Source organism: Mesoplodon mirus, assembly GCF_964341445.2.
Source record: "Mesoplodon mirus genome assembly, chromosome: 5".
Classification (NCBI taxonomy): Eukaryota; Metazoa; Chordata; class Mammalia; order Artiodactyla; family Ziphiidae; genus Mesoplodon; species Mesoplodon mirus.
Window position 1 is genome coordinate 4252637 of NC_138980.1, and position 18337 is coordinate 4270973.

Below are 18337 nucleotides of genomic sequence, written 5' to 3' on the forward strand. Positions count from 1 at the left end.
ATGCCCACATCGGATGGTGGTGGCCTCGGTCTGGTCACCTTGGCCTCCAAGCCTAACCTCACTGGGTGCAGAACAGCTGCGGGAGCAGGTGTCGGAAGAGGCAGTGGGCGACCCAGTTGAGCTCCGAGCACACATCTGTGCTGATGAAGGCAACAGCCAACGAGTCATCCACACACCTGTGCTCAACTGCCAGCGCCCCCTGACCCAGTTCTCAGCAGACGCTCAGGCTCGCTGAGAGATAAGGAAGCAACCACTTCAGGCAGGCGGCCCTGCAGCAGATACAACACATTCCTCACTAAGGCCTCAAAAGACGTCACTGAGAAACGAGACACTGAGTGTGGGAAGCCTGCATCCTTCTTCTCAGGGAGCCAGGCAACAGCCCACTGGGTGGGCAGAGCTGGTGACGAGAAGCTCTAGTGTTTGCCTCGGAGGAGCAGAGACGATGCTGACTGGTCCCGAAGCGGCTTACAGCAAAGCAACCCAGACTCATCTCCTTCCTGAGCCCCATCCACGGCCCCGCCGGCGGAGCACACACCTTATTCCCTTGCCTTGTACCAACCAGGGCAACTCAGGCAGGAAAAGGTGAGGACAGTGCTGCCCCCTCCCCAAGGGGAAGAGGCTCTTGAACGCTGGAATCCTGGGTGGGGGGGCCCCTGCTGACCAGGTCTTGCTGCCTTCCGCGGCCTCAGGGCCCCTCGCCCTCCCCAAGCACTGGATCCAGCCACACTTGGAATCTGGCCCCTCCTCCAGCGGGCGTGCTCATCCCCTCACCCCCTTATCACCTGTCCTCCAGAGCTCAGCTCAGAGGCCGCTCGGTGTCATCAACGCACTGCTCACACTCCGATAGTTTAATCTCTAATAGTAGTAACAGTGGCCAGCACCTGACCATTAATAGGTCATTAACAAGTGTGAGCCCCAGAAGGATAGGAACCATGTCCCACATATTCGAAGGTGTGCCCCAAGGTGCCAGCACAGTCCCCGGCACACAGTAGATGCCCAATGCCTATTTGCTGAGAGAATGAACGGTTCTCTCTGGATAGCTGAATTGTCGGCCATTTGCATTGTTCTCCGATGCTCTCTGATTATCTGTATCTGCTATTTTTTTCTCCAACAATTCATTTATTCTTTATGCAAATTAAAAAGAAAGAAAATAATATTTTTCTTGCAAAATTGTCAAGGTTTCCCTGAACCTTGGGCTGACCTGAGCCAATGCTGTTCACAGGCACTCAATAGCTAGAGCTCTTTTCTTCCCAGAGCAGAGGGTGGCACGGTGAAGGTCACCGCTCTGGCAGAAACCTTTGCATCTGGTACCTTAAAAATGGAGAGATCTGGTGTCAGCACCTTAACCAAGCGATCAAATGTAGCATCGCTATTGCATCGTGCCAGCGGTGGCACCAAGACCCTTCCATGGTCTTGCTGGCAGCCAGCAATCTATTCCGATGGCAGATGTGCTCAATCAGATTAATTTCTCCCTGCCCTCAGTGCTTTTCAAACCTTTCAGAGTTCTGCCTTTTCCGCAGCCACCAGGCCCAAAAAGGATCACCCTCAAATGGAAGGGGCCATGGATTACTGAGGAATCTGATTCATCTGCTCTCTCTGCTCCCCACACTGGGGAGGCTACATGGGGACCCACCGCACTGCAGAGCAGGGCAGAGCTGGGTCTGAATCCTCGACAAGTTGACCCTGGACCTAAAAGCACTGAACTCCACAGGCTGTTCATTTCTTCTCTAGGAGTCCATCCGCCCCACACGGAGAAAGCATGGCTATGCAGGATGCTAAGTGCTGTAAGACGTACCCAGCACACAGATGGACAGAGCTTCCATGCTGGGCCGGGCACCAGCATGTGCTGGACACACAACAGATCCTCCCAGGTAGGTTCTGTTCGGAGCCCCAGAGGCTCAGAGAAAAAGCTCACGCAAGCACTCAGCTCCACACCTAGGAGTGACCTTGCAGCCCCTGCTCTCACCGAACAACACACTTCACAGCCAGCAAAGATTTTATGAGTTTCCTGGTGTTGCACGTGCCCGGCAGACGTTTCCTCCCCTCCTCCCATGACCGTGAGCCGGGCAGCCCTTTGTCCCCAGCCCGCCACCACCGAGCACCGCCACTCAGCTGCTTGCTCCTTACTGACAAATGGCACAGACAACAGATGCCTGGGAGTCTTTAGGCAGGTCCCCCGGGAGGGGCGGGGGACAGAAGTCCGAGTCTTTGCAAGTCAGACAAGAGCCACAGACTGTCTTCAACTTGTTTGATGTACTTTTTATTTGGAAAAGTTTCAAATCCACAGGAAAGAAGAAAGAACTGAACAATGAACCCAGATGACCCTTCCCCAGATTCACCAACAGCTGACACGGAGCCACACAACTGCCGTGTGTGTGTGTGTGTGTGGTATATAAATATTGGTTTTACTGGACCATTTTTTAATTAAGTTGCAGGCATGACGTGCCACCCCTGGATATATCAGCATCCATCCCTGAGGTCATTTTCCTACTTAATTATAATGTTATTAGCAATTGCAACAACTTCAGCATTAATGTAGTTAACATTTTCTAACGTTCAATCCATATTTGACTTTCCCCAAGGGTCTCAAAAATGCCTTTATAACCTTTGTTTTTTTGATCCAGATCCAAAAGGCTACACATGGTGTCCGTTACATCTCTTTGGTCCCATTCTTTGTTTGTTTTTCATGACATGGAACTCTTTGGATGAATCCAGGCCAGTTGTACAATGTCCCATATTCTGGATTCCCTGATTGTTTCCTCATGATCAAACGGTTTGAGCAAGAAAACTACAGAGGTGACGTTTTGTCCCTCTTAACAGATCACATCAGGAATTATACAACATCAGTTTGTCCCAGCAATAGCGATGCTACATTTGATCGCTTGGTTAAGGTGCTGACACCAGATCTCTCCATTCTAAAGGTACCATTCTCCTGTGAAATTAATAAGTCATCTGTGAGGTGACACCTCAAGAATAAGTGAATATCCTGTTTCCCAACAGCCTTTAACTCAATGGTTTGGCATCCATGGAGGATCCTTTCCTGAATAAATTATTACATTGGGGTTGAAAAAAAGAATTTTTAACAATTCTACCGTTTCATCTACATTTTTCTTTTTGGATATTCACACTGGCCCAAATTTGAACAGTGGGAGCACTGTCAACATACCAAGGTTAAAAAAAAAATCCTAAGCCTATCAGAGCACTCACCCTGAATCTGGGAGGCCAGCCACATGCACATGAGCCCTTAGTGTTGGTGGCAGTGGTGAAACATACAAAAAACACCTCTGAGGATGCTCTGCACATCAGCTGACTGATTGCTCCCACACTCCCAGGGGCTGGTGCAAAGAGAGCCTGAGCCACACTTGGCAGGTCACAGAGTTAGTGAGTGGACTGATGACTGTGAGGCCACCAGGTGACCTAAACTCTTAACCACAGACTAGGCCACAGTGGCCAGACACTGTAAGCCAGCAAGCCTCAGGAGTGACACTCACACACTGGCTTTTTTTTTTTCTCTCTCTTTTTTTAAATGGCATTTAAAGAAATTATAGTAAAATGCACATAACAGAAAATGTACCATTTTAACCATTTTTAACTGTACTGTTCAGTAGCATTAAGTACATTCACACTGTTGTGTAACCAATCTCCAGAACTCTTTTCATCTTGCAAAACTGAAACTCTATACCCATTAAACAACTCCCTGTTTCCCTCCACCAACCCCTGATAACCACCTTTCTACTTTCTGTTTCTATGTATTGACTAAAGACTGGCTCTTTCTTCTTCTACCTGCTGTCCTGACAATCAAGCCTTAAAACAGACCAAACAGACTCCTGACTTTTCTGAAGTAGGGTCAAGAGAAGCAGTATTTTTAATTGCTTAAAAAACAAAACAAAACAAAACAAAACAAAACAGAAACCAAACTCTTTAGTTTGGAAAAATTTTTAAATACCAAAAAAAAATAGAGAAAATATTATAATGAACCCCCATGAATGCATTATGCAGCTCTAACGCTCATCCACATTTACACTGCCTTTAGAAAAATTCTTAAACAAAAACATAAACAGCACAGAACGGGAGTCTATAAAAAGCCAGTGTTGCCCGTTTCTCAAGCCCAGGCCTAGCGCTGCCCATTTCTCAAGCCCAGGCCCAGAGCTGCCCACTCTCTACTAGACAGGTCCCAGTTAATCCCCCCAACAGTCCTTCATGCCTGGCAAGATGCCCATTTACAGACTCATTCAGGATTACCTGCTGCCCATTCAGGAGGTAAACCTAGGCTCAGACATGAGGCCAAAGTTCCCTGGCTAAAGAGAACCAGGTGGGTTTTTTTTTTTTGCTTTATTTTTATTTTTATTTTTTTTGTGGTACGTGGGCCTCTCACTGTTGTGGCCTCTCCTGTTGCAGAGCACAGGCTCCGGACGCGCAGGATCAGCAGCCAAGGCTCACGGGCCCAGCCGCTCCGCGCCATGTGGGATCGTCCCGGACCGGGGCACGAACCCGTGTCCCCTGCATCGGCAGGTGGACTCTCAACCACTGCGCCACCAGGGAAGGTTTTTTTTAAACAAATACATAAATGGCTCCAAAGTCCAGAGCTTTCTATACCACAAGCAGGAAATCTCAGATACAATCAGGAAGATCCCTGCAATTCCAGAAAGTCTCCATAGTGAGTTTATCTACCTGGGCACAGGAATTCCCATGGATGTGAGTGTCAGGTAAGCTGCAGCCTCCCCATCTAACCCCCATGTTCTCTACAAATACTCATCTTCATCAATCCTCCTATTTACTCCAGAGCCTTTCCACTAAAGATCTGTATGATCAACAAGACTCAGTTTTTATTTCCAATGGCAGAACTGAAGTTGAAGAGTAAATCTCCAACAGGGATACTCTCTGTAATAAAGAACAGCCTCCCCTGGAGGGTGTGGAGAAAAGGGAACCCTCCTACACTGTTGGTGGGAATGTAAGTTGGTGCAGCCACTGTGGAAAACAGTATGGAGTTTCCTCAGAAAACTAAAAATAGAGCTACCATATGATCGAGCAATCCCACTCCTGGGCATATATCCAGAAACAAACATGGTCCAAAAGGATACATGCACCTCAATGTTCAGAGCAATAGCCAAGACATGGAAGCAACAGAAATGTCTATTGACAGATGAATGGATAAAGAAGGTACAATGGAATACTACTCAACCATAAAATAGACGGAAATAATGCCATTTGCAGCTACCTGGATGGGCCTAGAGATTGTCATACTGAGTGAAGTAAGTCAGAAAGAGAAAGACAAATACCATATGATATCACTTATATGTGGAATCTAAAATAAGACACAAATGAACTTAACTAGGAAACAGAAACAGAATCACTAACATAGAGAACAGACTGGTGATTGCCAAGGGGGAGGGAGGTGGGGGAGGGATGGAGTGGGAAGTGGGGTTAGCAGGTATAAGCTTTTATATATAGGATGGATAAACAATGAAGTCCTACAGTATAGCACAGAGAACTATATTCAGTATCCTGTGATACACCATAATGGAAAAGAAAATATTAAAAAAAGAATGTAATGTATAACTGATTCACTTCACTATAAAGCAGTAACGAACACAACCTGTAAATCAACAATACATCAATTTAAAAAAAAAAAAAAAAGCTCTGGCTTTTTGTAGTTATTGAGGCCAGAAGCTTGCTTCCTACTCATCCCCAAAGGGGCATGCTCCTATGTCCAGCAGACACGTGTCTTTCCGAGGAAGCAGGGGAGACAGATTTTGAGCAACCTGATGGAGAAGCCAGGAAGCTACTCTGGGGACGGCACCCTCCGAAAGGCTGTTTGACTTTGCGATGCAGCACGGAGAGCCACAGCAAGCACGGTGCCGAGGGTCACCCTGGGTTTTCCAGAGGCTCAGCCACTCGCTGGCTGTGTGGTCTGGGGCAAGTCTCAACCTCTGGGGCCGGTGCAAGGGGAGAAACAGAAGGAGACAGAATGTTGGTGAGGATGACACAAGGGCTCGGTGTGCTCAGAACAGGGCCCAGCGCTCAACAAACATGGGAACGTGCGCTGCTTTATAAACCTCTGCTCGCTTCAGGACCAACGGCACAGTCACAGTCACAGGTGCAACAGCAGCTTAATTTGTGAACAGGATTCGAGGTGGGAGAGAGAGAAAGCCAGGGGCACAGCAAGGAAACCCTCCAGCTATAAGACGGTGCTTCGGTGGTGGTTTTCAGGGAAGGCAGGAAGCTGTGAAGACCATAGCGGGTGGGAAGCGGGGAGCATGTGTCTCCCCCACGCTCTCCTGCTGCAGACATGCTGCGTCCAAGAGCTCCAGCCCCTCCAGAGACCTGGAGGTTAGGAAACGTCCCGCAGAAACAAGCCTGTAATCTCAGCCAGACCTGGGTGTCAGGGAGACCCGGCATGAAGGTGAAGCTTGGCTACCTTCCGTGGTTGAGCTCCCTTCCTTCTTCAGGACACAAAGAAAGGTCCTTAAGGAATGTCTACGGTCCCTGTCACTGAAGATGCCTTCCACACACACGTACCCACTGTGTGCTGAGCCTGGGAGATGGTGGGGCCCGAGACAGATCAAGTCCCCGCCCTCACCCTGCCTTACAGAGTCTCCCTCCTTCCCCTCCTCACAGCAAGGCTGCATCTCCAGTCTCCCGCACAGAGCAGAGCTCAATAAATACTGAATGCACGAATGAATGAAAACACATTTATGACAGGCTGACTCGGTTCCTGAGTCCAACTTTGGACCGGGGGTGAGGTTGCAGGTGGTTGTTTTCTCCAGGAGGAAACTGTAAAAATGTCTCTGAGGACAGAGGTGGCATTCGGCCAGCTGGGTCAGACACTGGCTTCCCTTCTGGCTGCGAGGACTTCCCCATCTCAGGATGGTGCAACTGGTGGGATGACTTCACACGGTGACCCCATCAAAGCCCAGCCTCCTTTGTGCTCCTCTTGTTTTTTTTTTTTGCGGTACGCGGGCCTCTCACTGTTGTGGCCTCTCCCGTTGCAGAGCACAGGCTCCGGACGCGCAGGCTCAGCGGCCATGGCTCACAGGCCCAGCTGCTCTGCGGCATGTGGGATCTTCCCAGACCGGGGCACGAACCCGTGTCCCCTGCATCGGCAGGCGGACTCTCAACCACTGCGCCACCAAGGAAGCCCTGTGCTCCTCTTTACAAGGGACCCAAATAATATCATTGACTGTAAAAGCAGGGGCCATGGGATGTGGCCCCTTGTCATGTACATGGCTGGCATCTGGGGCCCGGGTTACATTACAGAGTTCTCCCCTTAATGAGGGTCACTGCTTTGCAGAATGCCCACTCCTGGCTCACCAGGGGCTGCCCTGGACTGGGCCTGACCAGGCTGCCGGCTGCAGGAAGAGCTGAAGGAGAGCTCTTCTAGGCTGCGGTGCTGAAGGCATGGATGGAGGGGTACTGGATCCTTTGTTGTTCCAACCTCTCTGCTTGGAGAAGGGAGGAGAAAGAGGAAGAGGAGAAGGGGGAAGGGGAGGGGGAGGGGGAGGGGAGGAGTGCAGAAATCTTGGCCCTCTCTCTCAAGGTTAGAAGCGGAGCCACTTCCAGACGTGAAACCCGGTCCTTAGGGCCGAAGTTTTCATCCAGGTCAGCTAAAACGCACTCTGCAGCCTCGGAAAGCAGGGGAGCCCGGCATCTCCCAACAACCTCTCCATTTGCTGGTTTGAGTCTCCTTGCTACAGCCAAGGAAGAAAGTGGTCTGGGACCTCCCTGGTGGCACAGCGGTTAAGAATCTGCCTGCCAATGCAGGGGACACGGGTTTGAGCCCTGGTCCGGGAAGATCCCACATGCCACCGAGCAGCTAAGCCCGTGCATCACAACTACTGAGCCTGTGCTCTAGAGTCCACGAGCCACAACTACTGAAGCCTACATGCCACAACTACTGAAGCCCACGTGCCTAGAGCCCGTGCTCCACACCAAGAGAAGCCACCGCAATGAGAAGCCCGCGCACTGCAACAAAGAGTAGCACCCGTTCGCTGCAACTAGAGAAAAGCCCGCGCACAGCAATGAAGACCCAATGCAGCCAGAATTAAATAAATTTATAAAAATAAATAAATAAATAAATAAATAAATAAATAAATAAAAGTGATATGCTGTGGGACAAATGCTGCTGTTGTGTAGCAGCTGAGAGCAAGGACTCGGGGGACAGGGTTGGGGGGCGGTGATGGCCACCTGGGTCCCCATCCTAGCTGTGTGCCCATGGGCAAGTTACCCAACTACTGGGCCTCAGTTGCATCCTCTGTCAACTGAGGAAAATAACAGTGCCTACTTCACAGGATTGTTCTGAGGATTAAATGAGCAAACCCACACAAATTCAAAACACTGCCTGGCATAGAAACAATACATATTAACCGTTCCATGATCACGGAAGCCAGGACCTGCCCTCCACCCCCAAATTCTGATTATAGAAAAAAATGCAGTGAGTTTGCAAGTAGTTTTTTATTCTTTATATTTTTTTCTGTTTTCTACAAGGAACAAATACCACTCTCCTGCTGAGGAAAAGCAGTTTCAACTTCTTAGAAGACAAGATGCCACGGATGGGTCCCTAGAAGCCAGAACCGGCAAAGTAACTGCCAGAGAAGGTTCCTGAATGTGGATCTGCCCTAGTCCAAGACTAGGACATAGGGAAAGGCAAGGAATGCTCCTTGAAGACAATCTTGAAAATCCACTCCTAACATGAAAATAATCTCATCTCACCACCCAGAGAGGGGACAGGCTGGCATATTTCCTTTGGGTCTGGAAGGGGCTTTTGTTTTTGTCTAGAGGACAGTGATCTTTATTTTTTTTTTTAATTTTTTTTTAAAAAATAAATTTATTTATTTATTTTACTTATTTATTTTTGGCTCTGTTGGGTCTTCATTGCTGCACACAGGCTTTCCTCTAGCTGCGGCAAGCGGGGGCTACTCTTTGTTGTGGTGCACGGGCTTCTCATTGAGGTGGCTTCTCTTGTTGCAGAGTACGGGCTCTAGGCGCGTGGGCTTCAGTAGTTGTGGCTCGCAGGCTCTAGAGTGCAGGCTCACTAGTTGTGGCTCATGGGCTTAGTTGCTCCATGGCATGTGGGGTCTTCCCGGACCAGGGCTCGAACCCGTGTCCCCTACATTAGCAGGCAGACTCTTAACCACTGCACCACCGTATAGTTGATTTACAATGTTGTATTAGTTTCAAGTGTATAGCAAAGTGAATCAGTTATACATATACACATATCCACTCTTCTTCTTTATTTTTTTAGAGTCTTTTCCCATATAGGCCATTACAGAGTATTGAGTGGACTTCCCTGTGCTATACAGCAGGTTCTTATTAGTTATCTATTTGGAAGGGGTTTTAAAACCAACTGAAAGGTGCCTTGCTGGTACAATCGAGACCAATGCTGACCAGGCGGTGGATGTCCCATGGAGGGCAGGCTGCTGTGACCAGGGGAGTGAACACCCACCACGTGGAGCCCGAGTCTCGTAGGCAAGGCAAGGAGGGGCTCTAATCTGGAAGACAGTCTCTGGGTGTGGGGAACAGTGCCTAATGAAGGACTCTGAGTCTGCCCTCTCAGACTTCAACACTAGCAGGAGAATGCGTATAATGCAATTCTGGCCATAAGAGCGGAGAAGGTACTACAAGACACGAGTATTCACTACAGAGAGGGTTCAAGGCTACTGTAAATAAAAAGAAAATAGAGATGAACGCCTAGCTCCCAGCAGCCAAACTGCAGACAGCGTGAGGAGCAGACAGGGTGCTCAACGTCGATGTCCGGGTCTTTGTGTGCGCCGGGCTGTTCTCCTAACAGTAAGGACACTTGGATTTTCTCAGAAGGGTGACTGGCTTGTTCTTGGCAGGTACCCAGAGACCTGCTGGTCATGCTTGGCTTGCAGGCTGCTTCTTTAGGACAGGGACTTGATCTGCTTTGTGCCCTATAGTCTCCCAGGCTCAGCACATAGTAGGTACATGTGTGTGGAATGAACCATCGTCAACGAAAGGGCCTGTAGGCACCCCTACTGTTCACCCCCGTCTCCCCGGGGCTGAACACAGCGTCTGGCATATTGCAGAGGTGGAATAAATGTTTTTTGACTGGTTTAGCCATGCAGGGTCAAGGGCTCCTGAACACTGCATGATTAATGAACCCACGCAGCTCAAGATCCCCCCTCCTCTCAAAAAACCTCAGGCCTTGGCCAAACAGGTCTGGGCACTAGAATTGCTAAGGCAAATGGTGTGATTTCTGAATTTCCAGCCCAGCCAGCTATCCAACCTGCACGTCACACAAAATCCCTCCCCCCAAATAGTTCTAGGCCTGCCAGTCTGCAAAGATGGGAACAGGAAATGGAAAATCCTCACTCACTGCGCTGTGACACTGGAGCCCCGAGCCCGGATCTGCTCAGCGTGGCCCTCACGTGACAGACCACTGTTTTCAGTCCACCCATGCTGTGTGGCCACCGCCAAAATGTCACCGATTAGAAGATGTACCACTGATGTTGCAGCAGCTTTTTGGAGGAAATAATAAACTATGGTCATATGAAGCGCACAGATCAAAGGTAAGGCCTATCCTGGTTTCTGAAATGTGAAACCATGGCAGGGAGGAAACTGAGTGCTGGCCACTCTTGCATGAGAGGCAGGGAGTGTTAAATTATTTCCTGCACGGGGGCAGCCACATTTCCTTGCAGATTTGGGTTTAATCCTATAAATAAATCTTAGGCTTTGTCTGAAGGACACCCCTGAACAAGGCCACCTGGAAAAATTGCTCCCTTTGCATCTGCTGCGTACAATTAGTGCCCCAGAGGGGTCCCAAGCATTCCTAGCTTTGGGGGGAGCTGGTGTGCCTTCCTTCATCCTTGTCCAGAAGGGAAATCCAGGAGGGATTAGGACTGCTTCCCCCCAGTTTGCTGTCAAAGAAGCTGCTTCTCAGTCCTCAAAGCAGGGGGAGGAGAGGGGAGGGGAGGGATGCAGGGATGAGAGAGGGGGAGTGAGGCACTTTCCTAGGAGAAAGACAGCCCTCTCCTAGAATCTCCTGAGACCCAGAGGCAGTGCCTTTTTTGGTACCTGCCCTAAGAGATGAGGCTACTGATTTCTGGCTTAAGGAGCCTTAAAAGCAGTTGGTCTGGGAACCCATTTCTCACCCGGACACCCTGGACAGGACAAGGCAGAAAGGCAGGATGCAAATGTACTCTCTGCATAGACAGAGCTCAAAGTGGACAGCGAGGGCTTCCCTGGTGGCGCAGTGGTTGAGAGTCCGCCTGCCGATGCAGGGGATACGGGTTCATGCCCCGGTCCGGGAAGATCCCACATGCCGCGGAGCGGCTGGGCCCGTGAGCCATGGCCGCTGAGCCTGCACGTCCGGAGCCTGTGCTCCGCAACGGGAGAGGCCACAGCAGTGAGAGGCCCGCATACCGCAAAAAAAAAAATAGTGGACAGTGATGAGGGGCCAGGATGGGGGAGGGACAATGCTCCTCTTCTGATGGTGTGTTGCTCTCGTGGAGAAGCACGTGCTTCCAAAGGCTCCCACACGTTAAGTTCAATATAAGAAAAAAGGGATCTGCTCAGCTGTTGGTCAAAACCTCTGCAAGGCAATTCAGTGCTACCCACCAAAATCTTAAATGCACACACCTCTGAGCAAAGCAATCCCACAGACATACCTCAGCGTGCAAAGATGCAGAGGAAAGGACCGCTGTTGTCATATTGTTTAAAGCAGTAAAAAAAAAAAAAAAAAAAAAAAAAAGATGGCAATGTAAATATCCATCGACAGGGAATCATTCTATAAATGTCAGTGTTTATAATATGGAGAAGCCTGCAGTCAGTAAAAAGAGTAAGGTAAATCCATACAGACGGGAAAGATGTTCCCTAATGTACCATGAAGAAAACACCTTTGATATTAATCCACTTGTGCAAATGTAATGGATTCTGATTACTCACTGTGCACACTGATCTGGTGAATACAGAACCACACTCCTAGGGGAAGATACAGGGTTAGGTTCCTTTGAGCCTCTGATCACAACCGATCAACACATAACCTTTTTTGTGTATTTCTGTTTACTATATTGTTGACTCATGATCACTGAACTCACAGCCAACAGCACTTACACCTTATACCTGAGCAAAGCTTACCTAACACATTTTCTCCTAAGGTACACACACCACAGCCTTCCCAAAGGTAGGAACAAGACACTGCAATTCAGCACGATGGTTAGGGCCCGTTTTACAGAGCAAAAACACCAACAAGCAGAAAAATGAGAAAACATGGCACTAAACAGCAAAAAAAGGACACCTGTTATTAGTATGAGAGTTGAGAAGGCACAGTGCTGCCTTGTTCAACCTCAGCAGGGAACACGCACGCCAGGCGATTCACATCTTCTGCTGCTCAGCACGTGTCCACGAATGATCCGAAAAGTTCCGGGAGTATTGATTTTGGGGTTACAAATAAATTTTAGTGAGTAGGCGAATTCACAAGTATGGATGGAATCTTGGACTCATGAAGGCTGACTGTATGTTTGTATATGCACAGAACATTTCTAGAAAATACACTCGATCCATTTTCGAAAAAGATGTAAGGAACTGTTGCCGGAAGTTATCTCTGGAGAATGAGATGGGTAGCAGATTTTTTATTTTATTCTTTGAATCTCATTTACAAGTGAGTACACCATTTCTAATTTTAAAACTCGACAGGAGGGAGACGGGCCTTTCTACAGGTAAGCACAGCAGAGCATGACAGACTCATGCTGGGCTACGGCACCCTGCCCTGCAGGAGGACCCATGTGCAGAGAGGGGTCCTTCCCTTGCAGAGGCCGTGGGACCACCCTCCTGCTTGATGTTTCCCTCTCCTGGGGAGGAGGATGAAGGCTGAGATGAAGGCCAGCATTGGACTCAGGCTCACCTACAAAAATATGGAAGTCAGAACTTTATCCCAAGAAACAAATGGACTTGTCCCCCTGAGCTTTCACAGCTTTTCACAAACCCGAAGCCAGGAGCAGGACAGGGCTCACCAACAACTCAGCACTAAGAAACCTTGTTTTCCCAGGGAGTGGGGTGGGGGTCTGGAAGTCACAATGAAAGAAAACAGAAGTTTGCAAAGAGAAAGTATGACGGAATTGGGATTAGAAAGGAAAAAAAAGAAGAGAAAAAGGAGGAAGGGAGGGAATCTGGCAATTTTGTTTAAGGGCAGTTTTTTTTTTTTCTTTTGGCCACACCACGTGGCATGTGGGATTTTAGTTCCCCGACCAGGGATCGAACCTGTGCCCCCTGCATTGGAAGCGAGGAGTCTTAACCACCAGACCACCAGGGAAGTCCCTTTACAGGTGGTTTATATGGCTGTTAATCATGATTCATTCCCTCCTCTCACCCCTGGAAATGAAAATTGGTTTGTTTTCCCAATTATGAAAATACATAAGTACATCTAGATCTGGAAGGATACACCCTAAACTTTGGGAATGGGACTATGGATGTGGGGGGAAACAATTTTTTTACACTAAGTCCTTCTGTATCTTTTGTATGTTTTTAACAATAAAAATGTATCTCATACTTTTTGTATCATCACATTTAAGGCCATGCTACCGTAGCAATACCACCAAGCATGCCTCTTGTCTTTCTGGTTTTCTTTCCCTCCCTCTCTCCTTCCTCAGGCTGGTCCATGTCCTGAGGCTAAGAACTCAGCACCCAGTCATCTCTGAGCAGTGACAACCAGGCAAAAGTAAAACTCCAAGTTTCCGGGGCTTCCCTGGTGGCACAGTGGTTGAGTCCACCTGCCGATGCAGGGCACACGGGTTCGTGCCCCGGTCCGGGAGGATCCCACATGCCGCAGAGCGGCTGGGCCCGTGAGCCATGGCCGCTAAGCCTGCGCGTCCAGAGCCTGTGCTCCACAACAGGAGAGGCCACAACAGTGAGAGGTCCGCGTACCGCAAAAAAAAAAAAAAAAAGAAAAAATGGTAGAGTCTATGTTGTGATATGAATTCTACCTCAATTTAAAAAAATAAAGCAAAATTCCAAACTGTGTGACCTTGGGCCTCTCTGAGCCTACAGAATGGTCAGATGACAGCATGATCACATGGGCTGATTGTGAGGCTTCCAAGTGATGTGTGTGTAAAGTGCTTGGCACAGGGCTGGGCGTGTAGAGAGGGACCAGTGAGCAATGAAGCTGCCCCCGCCGGGACGACGATTATTATGTGGCACTGTGAAAGCCAACTCACCTGCGAGTGGTGGGGTTTCTGTGTTGTCAAATTGTCCTTTTAATTAAACACCAACAACCAAAAGACAGTTGGGGAGGGGTGCTATGCAAGATGAAAGACTAAAGAAGAGAGTGGCTCTTCTCTATTTATGGTATATTTCTATCTAGATTATATTTATAGTAGAATTCTCTCCTGTGTTAAAGGAAGGAAATGCAGTTAACTTGGTCATAGAAAGGCAAAGGGTGGCTTTGCCAGTGGTGCCCCAGGGAACAACCCACACGCTCTTGCTTTTCTGCCTCCTTCCACAGGCTTGGAGACATGCGTCCTTGACTGGCTCCTGCTTTATGGGGGCAGAAGGGGCTACGTGTAGGTGAGAGGGCTCCACCTATGCAAAGGCCCTTACCTGGAAGCAGCTTTAAAAACCTAAGAATGGACAGATGGGGGCAAGAAGGACTGTCCCCCTTATATCTGGGAATTAATTATTTGCCACAAAATCAGCAGAACTCAGAACTTCCTGAGGCAAGGTGAACCCCCTTGTGGCTGACAGTCGGCCTGGGGAGAGGGGAGGGAGGAGTGAATAGGATTTCAGGCTGTCATGGAAACTTTTCTTTCCTGGGGCCTCTGAGCATATGGCAGGTGTCCTGAAAAATCCGTTCCTGCTGCCCAGGGCTGGCTGCTGTCCTCAGACATGTGGGTGAGGGCCTCTGCCTCTCCCTCTGAAAGGCCCCCTCCCTCTACCACGGCAGCAGGCACAAAAGAGTCCCCGGTGCGCGCCTCTCATCCCAGCTCCCCAGATAGATGCCGGGAGCCTCGGTGAACCCATGGAAATCCTCGGAGTCCCCTGCCCCCAGGGCCCTCGAGGCAACCCACAGATCACAGACGGCAGCAAGCCAGAGGCCACGGTGCAGACTCCTCGAGGGCCGCTGAAACGTGATGCCTGTCCTGCTCTCCGCTGAAGGGGACGTCTCGCAAACCCCCCAGCTCGTGCTGATTTGAGACTTTGAAGTAGTGATCAGGCCGGACTCCCAGCAAGACAGGCTCCCCTGTATAACATGGGAAATCCAGCTGGCTCAAGGTAGAGAAAATCACAAGTCAGGAGGCTGTAAACCCAGAGCAGCCAAAGGGATTAAGATAACAGCAGGTGGCAGGTGGCAGGTGCCAGGGCGGAAAACAAGGCAGAATTCTGAAAACTCTAAAGCCATGTGTCTGGACCTGGGTTAGCAGCGTGCCGGGGACAGACAAAGCCACAGGAGAAAATGGGCATGGTGGTCTCAAAGCATCAGAGGGAATCAAGCACTGGGGAATGGGGAAGGGACCCATAAAATAAAATAGGACAATAACATATTGTAGCGGAGAATGTAAGATCTGATTGAATTTTAAGGAGAAAAGACTAGATGTCAAGGAAATGTGACTGCAGCTGGCCACTTTGGGGTGTCCCGCTCGTCTGCATGAAGGGCCACTTGCCCCAGCTCTAAGGGAAACTCTGGCTCCATTCATTTCCTTTAGCCCACAAATATTGTTTTCATTTTATTTCATTTTATTTTTTTTGGCCACACCACACGGCATGTGGGATCCTAGCTCCCCAACCAGGGATAGAACTCCCGCCCCCGGCACTGGAAGCACGAGAGTCCACAAATCTTATTTTTTGAGGCCTTACTATGTGTTCCTTTCCCTCCCTGAAACTCACTGCTTAGTGGGGGAGGTGAGTGTCAATCAAAAGTCCATGAGGCCGTGGGGCTGTACCTCAGGGAGGCCTTACGTACACCCCACGCCCAAGGCGGCAGGGGAGGTTTTCTCGGGGATATGAGGGCAGGGCCCAAGTGCCGTTTAACCAGGACCAGATGGGCAGGGGGAAGGAATGGGAAGTGCTGTGGGCAGAGGGAACAGCATGTGCAAAGATCTGTGACAGGAGGGGCTTGGCTGGAACCCAGGGATGGAAGAGGAGAAAGGCCTGAGGTCAGAGAGGCAGGACACCGACGGACGGTCCTTCTAAGACTGTCGGTAAATCAGGGGGCAATTTTTAGTTGCAGCGTGGCATGGCAGACTGTGTTTTAAGCAGATGACCAGAGTAGTAGCATATTCATTTCCTACCTAGGCAGACAGATGGTCAAAGCCATGCTGTGTTTTGTTTTGTTTTTTAAGATTTTTTTTTTGATGTGGACCGTTTTTAAAGTCTTTGTTGAATTTGTTACAATATCGCTTCTGTTTTATGTTTTGGTTTTTTGGCCGTGAGGCATGTGGGATCCTAGCTCCCCGACCAGGGATCAAACCCACACCCCCTGCATTGGAAGATGAAGTTTTAACCACTGGACCACCAGGGAAGTCTCCATGCCATGTGTTTAGTGAGGCCTCACTGGAAGATACAAACTCCAAGAGGCCTGTGCCCAGGCCTGGAGACTACATAATGGGTCCTGCTTGGGGCCCACACAAACAGTCACATTTCTAAACATCTCTAAGAACAGTGGTTGCTAGGGCTCCCGCCCCCCACCCGCCAGCAATTTCAGAAGCCCTATGTCAGAAAGCAGGTGACATGGGGTTAAGACACAGGTTCTGGCACCATGCAGTTCTGGGCTCAAATCCTGTCTGCTATAGATGAGCTGGGTGACCCAAGGCAAGTTTCTTAACCTCTCTGTGCCTCGGTGAAATGGGGGTACTAAAAGTATCTGTCTTCTAGTGTCACTGTGTGGATTCGTTAAGATCAAGCTGCTAAAGTTCTCATCCCTTGGCCTGGTACATTATAGATGCTAAAGAAAATGTTGCTTATTCTTACTATGGTTCGCATTCAGCTAAGGATGAACATGGAAGATGTGCAAAGACCATGGAAATGCAGAACGATTCGGGAGCACCCGGGCTCACCAAGTGGGAGGAAACGGCACGGGGAAGGAAGTGGGTTCCACATACTTGCGAGCAGAAGGCAGGAGACTGCCACGGCGTAGAGCTGCTTGGAGGTGGTGATGTTATAGCGATCCAGGAAGTGGTCCAGCAGGTAGACGGCCAGGTGCCGGGCGGCGGGGCAGAGCTGGCAGTGGCTGCTCAGCAGGGTTAAGATGTCAACAAAGAACCGGCGGCTCTTCAGGAGCGGGGAGTGGGCTCGGAAGGTGGGCAGCTTCAGCTCCTGGAACAGGCAGTGCAGAAGGGGGGTCAGGGCTGTCTCCCGAGAGCCTCAGAGGCCCACCTGCTGGCTGGTGAGGAAGCATCGATTCCCTCCACGCCCTCTTCGTTTTCCTTCAAGTCCCAGGATGGCAGCCCCTCTATTCTAGAAACTCCTGGACTGTCTCCCACCTGCCCTCACTGAGCATAGGCTCGTAAAGGGTCAAGAACATGAAGACAGAGGCAGGTGAGGGAGCGGGTCATTCCCAGCAAAAGCTCGACTATCTGAGGTGCACGAGGCCATAAAACATGTAGGAGGCCTTGAGGTGGAGACCCACATCCAAATTTTGGTTCCTCTACTCAACCAGTTTGACGGACCTTGGTCATCCTGCCTTCACCTTCATTTCTTCCTCAACAGCTGAGGATTAAATGAAAAATGGATGTGAAGCACCTATTTTGAAAAAATAAACCGTAAAAAAGTTGTTAAAATAACAGTACAAAGAACTCCCAAATAGCCTTCACCCAGATTAATTGTTGACATTTTACGTTTTCTCTCTCTGCAGACACACATGCTTTTTTTCTAAAAGTAAGCTCTAGACATCATATGTCCCCCTAGGAGGTGACTTTTCCTTTGTAATTCATACACTGCCGTGTCACCTGAATTTATTTAGTCTACCACAATAAAAACCAACAAGAGAAATGTCACCCAACCAAGATTTTTATGACGGAAAAATTTTTCTTGTATATCTACCATATTTATAATTGAACCAAAGTAGACAAGACACAATTTATTTAGGAAATGTCTTAGCAACATTTTGTCAAATAGGGAAGCAAAACTGAGGAAAAACAGGAAAAGAAAAGCTGGCAGAAAGGGAACTGTGAGAGCTCACTAAGGGCAGGTTCCCTGGGGGAGGAGATTAAAACAAATTGGTGCCCATCCTCCGTGTAATGCCCTCTCTTAACCCTGGGGCTTTACTTAAATAGCAACAGCTCTGGGATGAGAAGATATCTGTTCATTCACCCATTCAAGAGATATCAATTCATTCATTTCACTCAGTACTCACATCAAGTACCTCCTATACATCAGGCATTATTCT

The 18337-nt window shown here is 49.1% G+C and overlaps 1 protein-coding gene across 1 annotated transcript in view; it reads right to left on the reverse strand.

The window, feature by feature from the left end:
• Positions 1 to 18337, reverse strand: part of CCNJL (cyclin J like) — a gene marked incomplete at its 5' end in the record, with an annotated part of 55202 nt that overhangs the window by 6657 nt on the left and 30208 nt on the right. The window contains 1 exon segment of the mRNA XM_082620694.1: positions 17052 to 17265. Within this exon segment, the coding sequence (XP_082476820.1) occupies positions 17052 to 17265 (214 nt within the window).